The sequence below is a fragment of the Zootermopsis nevadensis genome, unplaced genomic scaffold (assembly GCF_977971745.1).
Source record: "Zootermopsis nevadensis isolate Lab colony 2312 unplaced genomic scaffold, Znev_1.0 Znev_ptg000028l, whole genome shotgun sequence".
Classification (NCBI taxonomy): Eukaryota; Metazoa; Arthropoda; class Insecta; order Blattodea; family Termopsidae; genus Zootermopsis; species Zootermopsis nevadensis.
The window spans coordinates 2084363-2100975 of record NW_028259160.1 but is presented as its reverse complement, the minus strand read 5'-3'; the positions used below and the strand labels follow the sequence as shown (position 1 = coordinate 2100975).

Genomic DNA, 16613 nt, shown 5'->3' with positions numbered 1-16613 from the left:
ACTCTGGGGTTTGAGGACAATGGCGGGCCTTGGTAATAGTCGTGTTGAACCTCGCAGTTCTCATTTCAGAGTGAAAAACATTAAATAATTTGTAATAAGGCAGGAATGTAGACATTTGAGGCACTGACTCTCAGATCCTCGTATAATGTTGTTCCTTGCTTTGTATTCTGAGACTAACTGCAAAGAAAGAAACGTTCCTAAAAAAATTAGCTCGACTGCCAACAAAATTGCACAGAAAACGTGACTAAGTTACTGTACAAGTAATAAAGAAGAAAATAATGAAATAAAGAAGTAAGTGAAATGAAATAAGGAAGTAGCAAAGAAAGAAACGATGAAGGAAAAAGAAGAAACGAAGGAAAAAAGAAACAAAGAAACGCAGAGAAAAGTTATGAAAAATAAAGGAGTAAAAAATACAGGAAGGCAGAATGCAAGGTAGAGAGGAGCAAGTTAGGAAATGAGAGTTTTGCGTAACAGTTCTAACTTGTCTATTGTTAATCCATTCAGCGATTAAGTTGTTACATGTGAATAGATGGACATGGCAAATTGAATAGTAGAATTTTACGCCTAAAATAGAAGAAATAAGAAAGGAAAGACAAAAAACAGGAAAGCGGAGGAAGAGTGCTGCGATCAGTAATTTACCAGTGAAACAATTTCACTCACACAGGGCTCAGCCCCCACACATTCATCTGTAATGTCCCAGGACAGCCACTCGTATCGTCCATTTGCCCCTGCAGGCCGACCACCAGCCGTGCTCCCTCAACCTCGCTTCTTCTGTCACCCAGGACAGATGTAAAGTTCCCGGAAATTTTGAATCGTGGGAAGAAACGAGAAAATTGAGTTAAAGAACAAACGTTTGTATTTGAACAGGAAAAGGAAATACGATTTCGAGAATCGAAGGATTTAAGCACTTTGTAAAACATATAGTTTTATTAGATTTTTTTTTAATTTCAATAGAAATAATTTTCATGGCGTACGTTGTCTGCGTGTCCTCAGAATCCTTACCTTACGGTCAGCCGTCTGTCGGAGAGGAATTAATACAAAAAGATATTTTCTAAGAGCTTAATTATGTGACTGACAAAGTTAGGCATAATCAGCATGACATTAATGTGCAAACAGTCTCGCCAACTTGCTGATGCAGAAATCCACATAGTTTTCAATATTCCAACTTTTACTTCTCCTCTTCTAAAATTCCCCCCCCCCCCAAAAAAAAACAGTTTTCATCCCCTAACTTGCATCTGATTGATGACTTGTACCGTAAATAACTTACAACTTTATTTTGACCGTCGGGCACCAGGAGAATTACAGACGGAGCAAGATTATTAAATTGCACTGAAATAAATGACAATTTGTTGGACAACCGTGGTTCAGTCCCCTGCCCGGGGGCTTTCTCCACGGGACAAAATTGCCCAGTTCATGATGCCGACCACTTTCAGTGTTTGAGAATCGGTGGAGATTTATTTCCACAGACGCTTAGACAGTAAATAAATTTTCTTTCTTCTACGGAACGCAAATATTCAGTGTTTTATTTATTAGAGCCAGCCATTGGCACATTTTCTGAACGTAAATAATCCAATTCACACCCACATACTATTCTTAGATCCATTTTAATATTATCCTCCCTTTAATGTCTAGGTCTTCTGGATGGCTTTTCCCTTCAGGTTTTCAGACCAAAATCTTACATCTCTTTATCTTCTGTTCCTTGTATGTTGCATGTCCCAACAGTCTCATTCTTTTCGATTTGATTACCGTAATATAATCTGCTGAAACTAGTGAACAGTACAAAAGACAGTGTCTTCTAATGTAATTTTCCGTCATCCTGTTACTAAATCTCTCTTAGTTCCAAAAATTCTCTTTAGCGCCCTTTTCTTAAGCATCTCTCAATCTGTGTTCTTCCTTTAGTGTGTGAAACTACTTTGCATACTTATATACGGCAGTTGATACAGAATCGTTGAAATATTGGAAAAAAGTGTCAGGACTCGTATGTTATTGTTTGATTTGGAATCGTGTCTTTAATGTTGGCGTTAAATATGTTTTGATTTGCACTGTTATCGTACGCTGTCAGAATCTCTTCAGAAAGGTTTAATCTTATTTGTATTTTAGAGGACACGTTTGCGCCTTGAGATGTCTTTCTGTCTTTCTCAGCTGTAGCATCTAACGAAGATTATTATTGACAGAAGTAACGTTTTTGTGTGGGAAGTGAATCTTTTTTCTGGCAGATTCAAGCACCAATTTCACATGAAACTAACGGCACCTACATTCTACATTCTCCGCTGACCTACAGAATTCAGTTCAGCTTTAAATTAAAATGATTTAAGTGAGATGGACAACGGAGAATCGACACGAAAAATCAAACCGATCGATCCATCAAATGAAATATCGTCTAAAGTGATCGTTTCCATTTATGAATAAAAAGACAAGCTGATAATTGACTACACAGCGAAGTAATGCTGAATCAGTTCAGCGCGGTGTAATAAAATATTGTATACCCCTTTGTTCTATTCGTTGTAGTCCTCGGTTCATATTTTCAGTGGCGTAACTCGTCCTTGTCTTTCAGTCGTTCGAAGTCTGATCCAGATCGCGATAGTTATTATTTATGGGTCCTGTCCTTACTCCAACCCCTTCCCACTTGCTTTGTTACTTGGTCCCAAGCTCGTGGCTTTTAATTTTGTTCACTGTTTGCGTGGATGTCTGCCTATCTTTTTGTTCGAGTTACTTCTTCGCATCATAAAACCTTTTGTCTGAACTGTCTGAACTTTGTTTACGTAAGAAAATTTGCTTAATTGGTGACGTTTTATGCCTGCCAATGAGTGGGTGATGTGTTTCAATTAATGGTAAATTTATATGTTTAACTGGATTGGCCCACTTCGTATAATGAATAGAATAATGCTGGAGCATGAACCTTACCTACTACTCATCTTAATTTAATGCAACGGATAAGAATCCCATACGTACGTGTTCATGGCTTCGTGCTGAAATAATCGTACTTTGCTATTCTCCTACTGGCTTAATTTTTTTTATTATTTTACAAGAATTACATTAGCAATCTTACAAACGAATTATTTCAGCGGTATGTTATCAGACTTCGACTGACTCAGAATAACTTCGGAGGACATGGATTCCTATTCGAAAGTTGTTCTCTCTGAGTCCCTCCATAAGCCCCATCAGTTTGGCCCTAACCTCTTGAATCATCCTGTATAATATATTATATTATGTACTAATGCATCCATAAGTAACTGGCCATAACACAATAACGTATGTTCTCGATTCTGAATGCAAGAAAGCCACTACTGTTTACTCCCAGTCGAATGGACAATGACGTCAGTCATCAACAAGTATCGATAATCAACGATGGTGACATTTATGACGAGAGTTTCAGCCGCGAGTCACTAAATAAGACGCAGATGGTAGTGCTGCATATTTTAACACGCTTTCACTCTAGAGGGAAGCACCGTTAGTGTCACCCAGCGGAAAAATGTCGATAATATATTCAGTTTCTAATCACGGATTCGTCAGAAGTGGGAAATAAAACTTATTCAAGCTTGAAGTCTAAGCTTCCCGTCTTTATATTGAACAGATTATGTCTAAACGTCCAATTATACTAATAACCATAAAAAAATAACTCCGTGGGGGGGTCGTCTTTTTAACTAACAGCCGCTCAACTAGTCAAGACATTCTTTACCTTTTATGGGACTCTGAGTTTTATTACCGTGTTCACAGTATGTCGCCTGTTATTGGACCCTATCCTGAGCCAGTTGAATCCATTTTACACCGAAGATGACTGTTCCCTGAGTTGTAACGCCGTGTAATCTGGTAGAAATGTGTTAACATTTCAGAGGTCCATGCTGCCGACATCATCAGGGTGATGAGTGGAGGCAGTAAGGACCTCTGAAATGTTAATAAATTTCTACCAGATTACACGGCACTACAGCTCAGAAGAGAAACAACTTTGTTCTCACCGCCGTGAGAACTACAAATCCTACCATTTCACGCCCTTATATTTTATTCAAAATCGAGCTTAATAGTGGTCTCCCATTTAATCTCATGTAACGCAAGTGAACCATCAAAACTGTAAATATCACAAGTCTTTAAGCCTTGGTAATAAACTTCACGTTCTATAAAACTCAGAGGAATTTTATAGTTCAATAACTGTAAAATTCTTATTAAGGATACTGTTTCATAAAGTTGGTCATACGATGTGTCTACCACACGTAAACTGTGTGATCGTTTTAAACATAGAATGATTTAATTAACACCAAATTGTTTTCTTTCTTTCTTATGCTTCAGTCTCTGTTCTGGGATGTTGTCTTATAGATTAGACTATACGGTGCAGCATCCCAGAAGACAGCCATCTTCTCGCCGTAGAACCTCAAATCTGATCTGATATTCATTTTTCGACAATTTTCGACTTCGAATCTTTTATTTCCATCCTTTCAACGTGTCTCAGGACTTCCTGGACCACAATTTTAGCTCAGGTTGTGCTTGGGGATTGCTGTGTTGCAAACTCGGCGGTGAAGCTGACTGTCCTCAACAACTGTCCTAAGTTTCCTCGTCTACGCCATTTATTGCAAGTCACAGGTTGTTGAATAAAACCAGACAGGCATCGACCGTCGCTGTCCCAGTCATGTGGCCTTCACTGACTGCAACAAACTTACTTTGTTCTAAGTGTACTTAAAGACACTCTGTGAACTTTATAGGCTGTCTGTCGTGTGGAGTGAATGGACAAACTACACGATCATGAGTGTTGGTAAACACGTAGAAGCACAGCATTTCTCTCTGTCAAGTGCGAACACGAGTGTATTTGTAGAGGATGGTAGGAACACATTTCGAGGTGACAGGCGGATGTAAGTATCGGCAAGTAACTTGTTGTATAGGTGAAGTCAGGGCATTAATCAGCATTATGCGCCGAGTAATGTGTTTGCTCATACTGTCCGAATTCGTAGCATTAGAACTATAATATTCAGTCTTTAAAATCTTCTAATATCTTCTGAGACTGTAGCTCATGCGATTTACAAATGTTTGCAAAGTCACCAGGTGAAAGTCCAGGTTGGACAACATGCTCTTTACTTATAAATTGCGTGATAGATTTCACGAATTAATTAGACTGAGTTGGCAGGTTCTGAAAATTTCATCGCCGCAAATAAAATCTCGCCACTGGATCCTGAGATACTTTTATTCACCAGTAATTCATCGAATCTGTCTTTGTAAGTTCCATCCTGATATTATTCCCCAATATATTGGTTTTACAAATGAACTTCTCCATAGAGTATGCTCCAATATCGAGAGGATTTATTTTTAGGCAAGGAATATGAACAAAAAGAAATGTAATCTCTAAAATATCTTTATTGAAAGTAATTCAACGACTACACTCGGTGTGTCATCACTTCATTGTTAATGGATAATGGCTGAGCCAGAAAGAAGGGGTGCCCCAAGCACACCGGGGCCGCCGTATGCTAAGGGTGCGGCACCGGCCCAGATGGGAGAGGTGCGCACCAAGCCGGGGCCGGCAATTGTCGCGATGCCTGGGGACAGAGCGAGGCCGGGGCCGGCACTCCACGTAGCGATGGCCGGAGTGCCCACGATGCTAGCCGACACGGCGGCGAAGAGGAGAGACAACAGAACCTGAGAAGAATTAAAATTATAGTCTGACGATGGCAACTCTGGAAACAAGAAATGTAAACGATACTGTCGTGGCGCCTATGGTGGTGTCTGGCGGATTCTGAAGTCTGGCTTCGGTTTCTGTTAAGATATTTTTAAGTTTGTATAATTTGAGGTTTTCGCAGTGGTGAGTATGAAGATTTCTGTCTTCTGGGTTGTTGCTGTGTAGTCTGGTCGATGTTAACCAACGTTTCAGAGGTCATACTGCCTCCGTCATCAGGGCGTTTCATCGGAGGCAGTATGACCTCAGAAACGTTGGTAAACATCTACCAGACTACACAGCGCAACAACCCAGAAGACAGAAATCTTCTTATTTTTAAGTTTACTGTACAAAGATATGTTATTAGTTTTGTAATTTAAGTGGGATTTTACAGAGATAATGCTGCAATATTTTGTTTGATTGTTCAACACAAGGAAGTTCGATCTCCGTCAATTTTGACTTCGCTAGTACATTGTAAATTTGCTTTTTCTGCAGAGTAACAAATAAAGTACAGTCCAGGGTGTGGTGATCTGCGTTGTGACGTTGTGTAAGGTGGTTACTAATGTTGGCTCATCATCTACACTAACTTGTAGGCCTAGTACATTCCAAAAGGCCTGTAAAATATCCTGAGTTACAGCCTTACATGACGGCACAATGCAAAAGACCACAGTCCACATTTTAACCGCCGTCAAATTTTTATCCCGTCTAGACATTCTCAAGACATATATTGAATACTTAACAAAATACGTTCAGAAATGTGTTTAGACCATAAATTTATGTGGACTTACGAATTATATTTAATTAAAACATAAGAACAGATGGGTCGTGTACGAAATTTAATCACAATCTGTCTAAAGACTCAGAACTACGCAAAACAACCTTCCATACTAGAACTTTAAAATCAACAAAATTAAAAGTCAGAATATGTAAATTTATTAAATAAAATATGCGGACTGATACCTCTCCATTGTGCTTACATTTTATTATTGCATGTGATGAAAACATAAAGCAGTGGCTAACGATGCATTCTGTCTGATCGTTTCTGCTATGTTCCAGTGAATGGAGTGCCACCAAACCACGAAAGTAACACAAAAATGTTTTATTTTTCATTTTTCAAAGTGTTAGCCGGGCTAACATGGTTAACACGAATTTTTACCCCTGCGTACAATAGTTTTTGAAAAGTATTCTCGAATATTAAGTTATCTATAACATTATATAGAAGTCTTTAAGCGTTTTTGAATAATTTAAATCCTGCGGTGTTATACTACGTCTCATTGTATAGACAACGTCGCTCTGATGTTGGCAAAAATAAAAATAAATATTGCGTTAGACTTGCAAACACTGCGAAAGTAAGCGAAATAGTTAATATTGTAATCATATTAAAAGTCGTCAGTGGGTTTATTTGTCGATGATTTACCATCGCAATGCAATGTTGTAATAATTCTAAAAAAAATACTCAGAAGCAAAAGTTATTGCTTTAGAATTCTAGAACCAGCTGTGATTCTGGAACCAATACTCACCAGCTTGTACATGTTGATGTGTGTTTGTGTGTTTCTGTCTGAATGCAGATACTGATACTTTGTGGATAATCTCAGCTGCTTTTATACTTCCAAGTTGAAGGGTGGTGCTTACCAATAACGGTCAAGAGCACTGTGTCATGTCTGCGATTTCCATAGGTTAACATTTGTTTTGACGATAACGTCAAGTATAGTGCTAAAGTGACATAAGTCCAACTCCTGATCTAGTGTTTGACCTTCTGAATCATATCGTGTTTAAACTGGCGTTTATTTTGTTACTGTTTTAAAAATTACAGTCCTCTTCCTTTGTGATGTACCAAATTTCCTTTGTATAGATCATCACATGACTATATGATTATTGTGTATATTTGGAACTTTTTTGATAGATTCCAGTAAGGGTCCAGTATCGAACGAACGGCTTCCGGAGGCCTAGTATGTTAAAGGTGTTGTTAATCTTTGAAAAGAACACTTCATAAACTCCTGCAGTTGGAATTACATTCGGTACATCCCTTCGTTTAATCTTTTAAAACAGGGCGGTTAAAATTTTATATTTCCTGAGGCCAACAATAGTTTTCCCGTTTTATCCAATGGACAAGAAACTCCTCCAAACACTATTTTTTTTAAACTAATAGCCAATTTTAGTTATTTTTAACACACTTCTTCAGAAATGGTAAATGACTGTATTAATCATAATTGTAGGTTTGCTGAAATATAAATGTTATTAAAATTATATAGTATTAAATACTATTTTCAACTAGCTCTTTCAACAGTTTGTATCTGACAAAGATTTTAACTGTAAAATTTACATTTCGTGTAGGGTTTTAAAGGTAATAACATGTGTGGAACTTGTACGTAAAGCAGCAGATAAGACAATTGAATAAAAATTTACTTGGATATTATCCATCGTCTAGTAATAAAACGTAAAAAACGTAAAACGACGTTTCGGAGATGGGGCTCTATCTCCGTCTTCAGGTTCCTCCGGTCCGGAGATAGGGATTAGCTCTATCTAGTGGGCCCAACTGAGTAGGAACCTGAAGACGGAGATAGAGCCCCATCTCCGAAACGTCGTTTTACGTTTTTTACGTTTTATTACTAGACGATGGATAATATCCAAGTAAATTTTTATTCAATTGACTCTTCACCATCGTCAAGAAGTTTTAGATTTGATATACAGCAGATAAGACTTGAAACACGATGTTCTTTTAAATCCATCCAAGCAAAGAAAATACACTGGTTTGTACAGACTAGTAATAAGTTAGTAAATAATTTCACGGTCTTGGTTATAAGTGGCCTGCGTCGGGTGGCCCGCTGACCGCCATCTGGATTACTCTCCTTTTAAAGGACTAACTATAATGTCGAAGTAGAGAATTACGAAGTGTAGTAGGAGATTAGACAGGGAGTAAATTTTGATAGAGAAGTCAGAGAATTTTATTTCTGGAGAAAGAATATTAATTTATATATTAACTTTGAACATGGAGACCATCTAAAGAAGTACCTGAAGCCCTGTGTATTACTGATGGCCGGTCGCAGGAACTTCCGGATGCATATCAGGAAACAAATGAATGTGTGGCCCACTAAAATTTCCCTGATATATGTAGCAAGGTTTCATTTGTAATTTAACTACATGGTCTTGACCCTCGTGGTGGAGGCAGCAACCACCATGAAACGTCGGTAAGCTTCGCGTAACGCAGACGACATTCATCTGTCTTTTACCAACTAATATTTAAGTCTGAGGAACTGGAATTTTTTTGTATCGAAGGAAATTCGTCGTAAGAACACTAGAAATTATGGGAGTCAATGTAATAATGTTTGAAACCGTGTCCACAAGAAGAATGGTTTTAATTCCAAAGGCCTTGTAGGTATGTCGCAGGTGAGACAGACTATGAGATACGTTCCACAGATAAAGAATCGTGTACTCTACCACTATGGCTGATAGAGACAGCTGTTGCCTAGTAGCATTGATATTTCTGTAGTAATCACTACCGTTCTTGCGTCAGCCTATGTGAAACAAGTACGGCGACAGTTGAATACACTTCCTGGTTTTGCTAATTAACTGATATATAGGCATGATCTCACAACTTTCGCGTAAAGTATCGTAATTGATTATTCTGATTAACTCACGACAAAATGTTTCTCCGAGAACATTTGAGATCAATTGCACAAATTTTCATTTATGCATTGCTGTGTTTGTAATCTGTTTAGTTGTGTGTTATTCATACAAAATATTTGAGATCCACAAATAAAAATTTTATTGTTTTAGCACGAATAAGAAACGAAGGAAATTCGAAACCGGCGCTTTAATAATTTTCTTAAATGACCCATTGGTTTAGGAGCAGATTCAATATTGTTTTCGATCTTATCAGTGAGCGCCTACATGGCACGTAATGACATATTTTTTTTTACTTTTATCATTCTATCTGTGCTTAGGTCTTTCAAGTGGTCTCTTCCTTTTTGATATTTCTACTAAAATTCTGTACGTACTACAAGACCAATCTATTCTCCTTGTTTTGATTACCCTAGTAACATTTGGTGAAGAGATTTTCACAGAGTTGAATTCAGTTCCTTCGTTATTGATAATTGCATGTGCAAATACATTCAATATACCTTCGTAAAAATATCTTAAGGAATGATTAAGTTTGAGAATCGAGCGCCGGAATAAACACCCTCAAGTCAAGAAATGTGAATTTCCAAATAAAGTCTGGCTTGGCATAATCTACGGAAAATGTAAATGAGATTCTGAACTTGGTGTGGCATTTATAGAATAAATTCGGAGTATCTTAAAGGAAGAAACCACTATTAAGACCTTGATGTTGATGGGAGAATACTGTCAGATTAGATAGTAACAAAATAAAATAAAGGTTCTGCTTGAATTCAGCTGTTTCGATTTGTGGTTCAAGAATGCGATTCTGCAAAACTACGAGGTGCGATCGGAAAGTTTCCAGACTGTGTCAATAGAGGGCGAACCGGATGTAGTACGAGCTTCTGCCGCTAGGGGCTGCGGCCTACATTCATAGTGAATCGGTGTGCCAGCCGGCATCATCCAATTAGCATTTGTTTCTTAGTTACGGGCGTTTTGGTAGTGCATTACACCGACCCTCCTGTGATTTCGGAATGGCGTGTGCATCAAATTTTGCCAAAGACTCGCCAAAACGGCTACGGAAACCTATGAAATGCTAAAGCAAGCATTTGGGGAGTCCGCAATGGGTCGTGCACAAACTTTTGTGTGGCATTCACGTTTTAAAAATGGCCGAACCTCTGTCGATGATGACGAGCGTTCTGGACGACCATCTTCGAGCACAACAGCCGAAAATGTTACGAAGATTCGGCAGGCCATTCACGAAGATCGACGTCGTACCATCAACGACTTGTGCGACATTGTTGGGATAGGCTATGGGACCTGTCAGCTGATTCTAAAGGAAGAACTCCACATGCGACGCATCCTGTCTGAGGACCAGAAGCAGAATCGACTTCTCGTTTGTCAGGAGCTCAAAGATCTTGCAAGAACCGACCCCAACTTCCTTTCTAAGCTCCGTGCGACTTCTTCCTCTTCCCAAAGATGAAAATTCAGCTAAAGGGAAGGAGATTTGAGACGATAGAAGAGATTCAGGCAGAATCGCAGATGGTGCTTGACAGGCTGACAAAGAAAGATTTCCAGGGATGCTTCCAGGCTTGGCAGCGGCGCTGGGATCGTTGTGTTCACTCCCAGGGGAACTACTTCGAGGGTGATGGATGAATTTAATACCTGAGATAAGTGTACGGGTTTTTATACGCGCAGTCTAGAAACTTTCCGATCGCACCTCGTACAATGAACCTTCTGTAACCACAAAAGGTAATTTCTTGACACGCTGGTAGCTAAGAAATTTGAAGTTTCCATGGATGTTAACATTTTTATTCTCTTCTGGATTGTGATGCCGCGTGATCTTGTACGTCTTTACCTACGTATTAGAAGAATCTGCCGCCTTCATCTTCAACATATAAGTGACTACGAGGCTTTTGAAGAAATACCATGTATTACGGTGTTTTATATAGTTTGCTATTTGCGATTCGATCTTATTTTTCTCATATTGTCACAGGTTTCTGTAATGTTAAATAACGAATGTATTGAGGCGGAAGATGAGACTGCACTCGTTTGTGTCGCTAACAACGTTGTGGGAGTAGTATATTGTCCTCTTGAACACAAAGAATCTGTCGAGACATCGCAGGTGGAGGAGATACGTAATTGATATTGATAGACTTGACATTCGCTTTCAAGTACAAGAACATTCGACTCAATGAGGTGTGTCCGTCGCTCGTGTTCTCTCGGCTTTGTGCAAATCGGGCTTTTTTACATACCAGTTCCCTCGCTCGCTATGTCTAATGCTGCAACTTAATTCTTCTCATACTCGCCTCTAGGGACAATGATGGATTACAGACGTAAGCAATCATAAATTTATTTTCTTAACCAATGCTCCTTATTCATATTTTTGTCCCCATATTCGCTTTGTCCTTTTCTCTCCGCCCGTCTCGAATTCCTTTAGTTATCATCCTAGGCCTGGACAGTGAATTCACAACCGGCCTGCCGTACAGCGGTTCGTGATTCGAGAGGTACATTCAGAGTAAAAATATGTAAAAAAAACCATTGGTCCTAAGTAAGATTTTAGATTTTCACGGCGGTATGTCGGAAGATGGCTGTCTTCTGGGTTGTAGCACGTGTAGTCTAGTGGTAAAAATTTACCGACGTTTCAGAGGTTTGTGCTGCATCCATCATCAGGGCGATGAGTGATATTGTAAACCGTTCTAAAGCTGCGGCCGTTTTAAGATGTGCCATAAACAAATGCCTGTTACTTGTATGTACTTGGATAGGTGACAGCACTGGGAACGGTTTCTTTAGGTTAATTGCAGTCTTGAATATTTCTCTGAGTTGTCCTGTGGCTGTAGATATCTTACGATGGTCTGATTCCACACCGCAGGAATCTGGTAGCTTTTCTTAAGAATGATTCAAACAACTGCACAATAAATTCACTGATTTATCCTCCAAGGACGATATTTAATGTTCATGTTACATGACGACGATATTTCAACTACAGAGGTTTTAGAGTCTATTGTATATACTAAAATGGGTCAGTATATATGAATTTGGAAGTATACATTCGGGGAGTATTTCAAGCAGACTTCTATCCCGACAAGTAGCTATAACATTTGAATAAAATTAACACAAACCGACGAATCCCAAAGCTGTTTTCTGTATCAATGCAGAGGCAAGGACAGAAGATGCTAGGGACTTCCCATGAACGGACAGCAGATAGTTTTAATCGATATAATTGGAAGAGACTAACAGAATACCGATCATGTTGAGGACTATTATTACGATGGTGATAATAAATCGGAGTATGACGATGTGAACTGCATTCATGTGATTCAGGATGGGATTCAAAGACGGTCTTTAATAAATACGTTAATGAATTGTCGTGTTCCATGAAAGACGGAACATTTCTTGAACAGATGAGCGACTACAAATTTTCAAAAGAAAGAGTACTATGTAGGACCCAGTTACTTAATTATACGTAGTTCTAACATATCATCGTCAAGAAATACATTCCTTGTGTTGTTACTTACCACTTTTAATAAATAACTAACCTAATTACAATTTCATAATTTTAGAAGTTAACAGACTGAAGAAACATTAGTAATTTCATTTTTTTATATTCGGCAGTGATAAACACTACTGTTCTCGCCATCTCAGAACTTAGTACGCCTATTATTTCGCTACTTTTAGAGACACGGGGTATAAAAAATACCAAATGGAATAGCCTACAAAGGCAAATCTTTATGACTGTATTCAGAAAAATCCGTCAATTTGTTCCTGTTGTACTGATGCAGAAGAACAAATAGTCTCATAGGTGCTCAGGAAACGGACATGACACTTCAGTTAACGAATAAATTGTGTGTTAACCAAAATAAACCATGAAAAATATCACTAAATTTGAAACGCATTGATTTTATTTAGAAAGTGGCTGGCTGTCTTCTGGAAGCACAGCCATCTTCATAATCGCTGCCGTGAAAACCACAAATCCTACTAAGATTTTATTTCTTTATTTGCTTATTTGTGGTTTGTTTGACGACACTGTCAGTAGCTTGAATATATTCTCGAATGAAAAGAAGAGTAATGCGTTGGAAAGGATATGAAAGGAAATGGTCAGGGTCTGACAATGTAGGTTACTATTCTGGCATTTACCGAGGAGGCCTGAGGAAAACGACGGAAATCCTCAGTAGGGATACCCGGACACCGAGCTGGGATTTCCATTCGGCCAACGTACTGGACCACTACGACCAATCCAACGATTTTCTTAGCGCTGATTCAATTAAGCCGTATCTTGATGACTAAGATGTAACGGCAGTCCACCCCACGCCTTGTCTCCAGAAGCACGTCATACGTGAAAAACAGCAATTCGTTCATCCAGAAGTTCAGGCAATTATTATCATTTATACGTTATTCTAACACGATTTACTGACGTAAGAAACAACTTAGAATCAGAAGTGGTAACATCTTTAAGATTCAAATTCTCAGCCATTAGGATCGGCAGGAATTCCATCTGTAGCTGTTAACATAATTTGAACTTGTATCATTTCCGAATCACGTCAATTGTTCTGCCAGATGCGAGGTCTACCAGTGCCCCTCTTCAAATCTAACCTCAAGGCTGTGCCCAGAAGCCAAAAATTTCTTATTTCGTGATCCATTAGACAGACGGATGGGCTGGTTACATACTCTGTAATTGATTGGATTCTTTGTTATGTGGACCGTGGGATAGACACGTGGGTCACGGGCAGGTTACGAGATTGGCCAACTTGTTGGAAGTTTGCCAAACTTTGTTGCAAGAATGTAGGCAGATTTTTGTGTAATAGCATTCGACTACTTTACATACAATAACAATGGAATTTATATCACTGCACCACGAGAGAAACAAATTAGCAGTGAAAGTTCTTTTAAAGTCGCAGTTGTCGTATACAGTACGTGTTGGATTCAATACTTGGCTCGAATCGAATCAGTGTTTGAACACTGTGATGTCAGAAACAGGAAGTTAAAACCGCTCTGACCACAGAAAGAATATAGAAAATTGTCACTCTGAAACTCGGCTTAGATGGTGAGAGGTCGGTCAGCTTTATACCCGAAAGAGCCCTAAGTATGCAGATTCAGCTTGTGGTGACGAAGAAAAATGTGCCCCTTTGGTAATATTACGTCGTGCCCCATACCCAGTCAGTAATTCAAGTAGCAGTTATTCCCAACACATACGACATATGGCAATATAGAAAATATTATAGAAAGAATAAGAAAAGCAAGGAAAAAGGTGAAAATTGAAAAATGTTATATATCTATAAATAACAACCAAAAAACACACATGAACGATGTAGGATTTAAGGTTTTGACGGAGGTGAGTCTGAAGATGGCTGTCTTCTGAGGTGTTTCACCGTGTAGTCTGGTTGATGTCCACCAACGTTTCAGAGGTCATACTGCCTCCGTCATCAGGGCGATGAAGATTGCTGTCTTCTGGGTTGTTGCGCTGTGTAGTCTGGTCGATGTTTACCAACGTTTCAGAGGTCATACTGCCTCCGTCATCAGAGTATGATGATTTCTGTCTTCTGGGTTGTTGCGCTGTGTAGTCTGATAGATGTCCACCAACGTTTCAGAGGTCATACTGCCTCCGTCATCAGAGTATGATGATTTCTGTCTTCTGGGTTGTTGCGCTTTGTAGTCTGGTCGATGTCCACCAACGTTTCAGAGGTCATACTGCCTCCGTCATCAGAGTATGAAGATTTCTGTCTTCTGGGTTGTTGCGCTTTGTAGTCTGGTCGATGTCCACCAACGTTTCAGAGGTCATATTGCCTCCGTCATCAGAGTATGATGATTTCTGTCTTCTGGGTTGTTGCGCTTTGTAGTCTGGTCGATGTCCACCAACGTTTCAGAGGTCATATTGCCTCCGTCATCAGGGCGATGAGTATGAAGATTTCTGTCTTCTGGGTTGTTGCGCTTTGTAGTCTGGTCGATGTTTACCAACGTTTCGGAGGTCATATTGCCTCCGTCATCAGGGCGATGAGTATGAAGATTTCTGTCTTCTGGGTTGTTGCGCTGTGTAGTCTGGTCGATGTCCACCAACGTTTCAGAGGTCATGCTGCTTCCATCTTCAGGCCTGTTTAGGACTGTTACTTTTCTTCGTATAATAAAATGGAGTGAATCTCGAATCTAATTTAGTTGTAAGTGTCATACCAACTTCGAGGCCCATATTCCTGGATTTGAGCAGGCGCTGAAGCTTTTGTTAAAAGGTGTATTATCTTGCCTTGATATTGATTCTGAGATTGATTGTTCCATTAAGACTGCAACTTGCTGACATTTACATAATACCGCATTTTTCTCTATAAAATATGGGCAGTAACTGAAGTTGTGACCTCGAGTTAAAACCAGTAAAAAAGAAGAAAAACCTTTCATACGTTATGAAGTATTTCATTTACTTGTCGTTAGAGGTTGCCACCTTCTACTAATGCAGGATTTATTTACGAAATTGTATCTGTAATTTTATAACTCGTGCTTTGTGCAATATTTTTCGCTTTTGCTAGAAAGAAACCCACAGACTTATCAACATGAAGTTGACGTGTCATTTCATAAATACTGCGTCATGAAGTGTGACCAAAACAATTTGACATCGAAGTGGGAGAAAATGCTGTATAGGGTTTAGAAATAGTTACTGATCGATGCCGAGTCTGCAGAAATCAAAGCGGAATATTCCACATCTGCGTTAAAAATGTCTGCAGTTAATGCCAAATTGGACAGGTCATAAGCTGGATCATCCGTTCGCCTTCTCAATTTTGTAACGTGGCGTGACTTGGCTGATGCAGTAGATTAGTAATTTCATGTCCATTCAAACCTTTAAAGTGTTTTTATTTGTTTAGAATAGTTCCAAGAGAATACAGCATTAGCCATTTAATCTTTGTAGAATGAAATGCTGTGTTGTCTTTAAGGTACGGACTGAATTCTTAAAATTATAAATTAAAGTCTCGCTGTGTTATTTTACTCAGCTGCTCTCTAAAGCCACTGACGAATGTTTTTAACCACATAAGCATCATTACCTCATAAATATTCCAGGACAGGTTTTCGGACCACGCCGCTCGTCCTACTTGGCATATTTTATATGAATTTGTGAATTTAAATCTGCTCAATACGAAACTAGAATATTGTTTTCTAAGCACAGAGTGTTTCATAAATGTAGAAAATATCGATTTTTTCCTTTACTTTGTAGTTTCTTCTACATTAAGCTATACATTGATATACTATTTAGTATATTTCCATCTACCTCACTCACTCCTCATTAGAGGATGTAAATAATCTGGTAATTTTTTCATAGGAGTGGTAAGGAACATATGCGTCTGTATTTAAGAATGTCATAATGAATTCGTGTCTGTGTGATAATTTTGACGTGAGGAATAAAGTA

General features: G+C 38.9%; 1 protein-coding gene and 1 long non-coding RNA gene across 2 annotated transcripts in view; one reads left to right on the top strand and one right to left on the bottom strand.

Moving 5' to 3' along the window:
- The window catches only part of LOC147872313 (uncharacterized), a 160660-nt gene that overhangs the window by 19019 nt on the left and 125028 nt on the right, over positions 1–16613 (top strand). The window lies entirely within an intron of this gene.
- Positions 5323–7282, bottom strand: LOC110829406 (uncharacterized). Its single transcript, XM_022063096.2, has 2 exons — positions 7156–7282; positions 5323–5619 (listed from the first exon to the last, which is right to left on the bottom strand). The coding sequence occupies exons 1-2, from the start codon at positions 7165–7167 to the stop codon at positions 5389–5391; spliced, it is 243 nt and encodes an 80-aa protein (XP_021918788.1). The 5' UTR covers positions 7168–7282; the 3' UTR covers positions 5323–5388.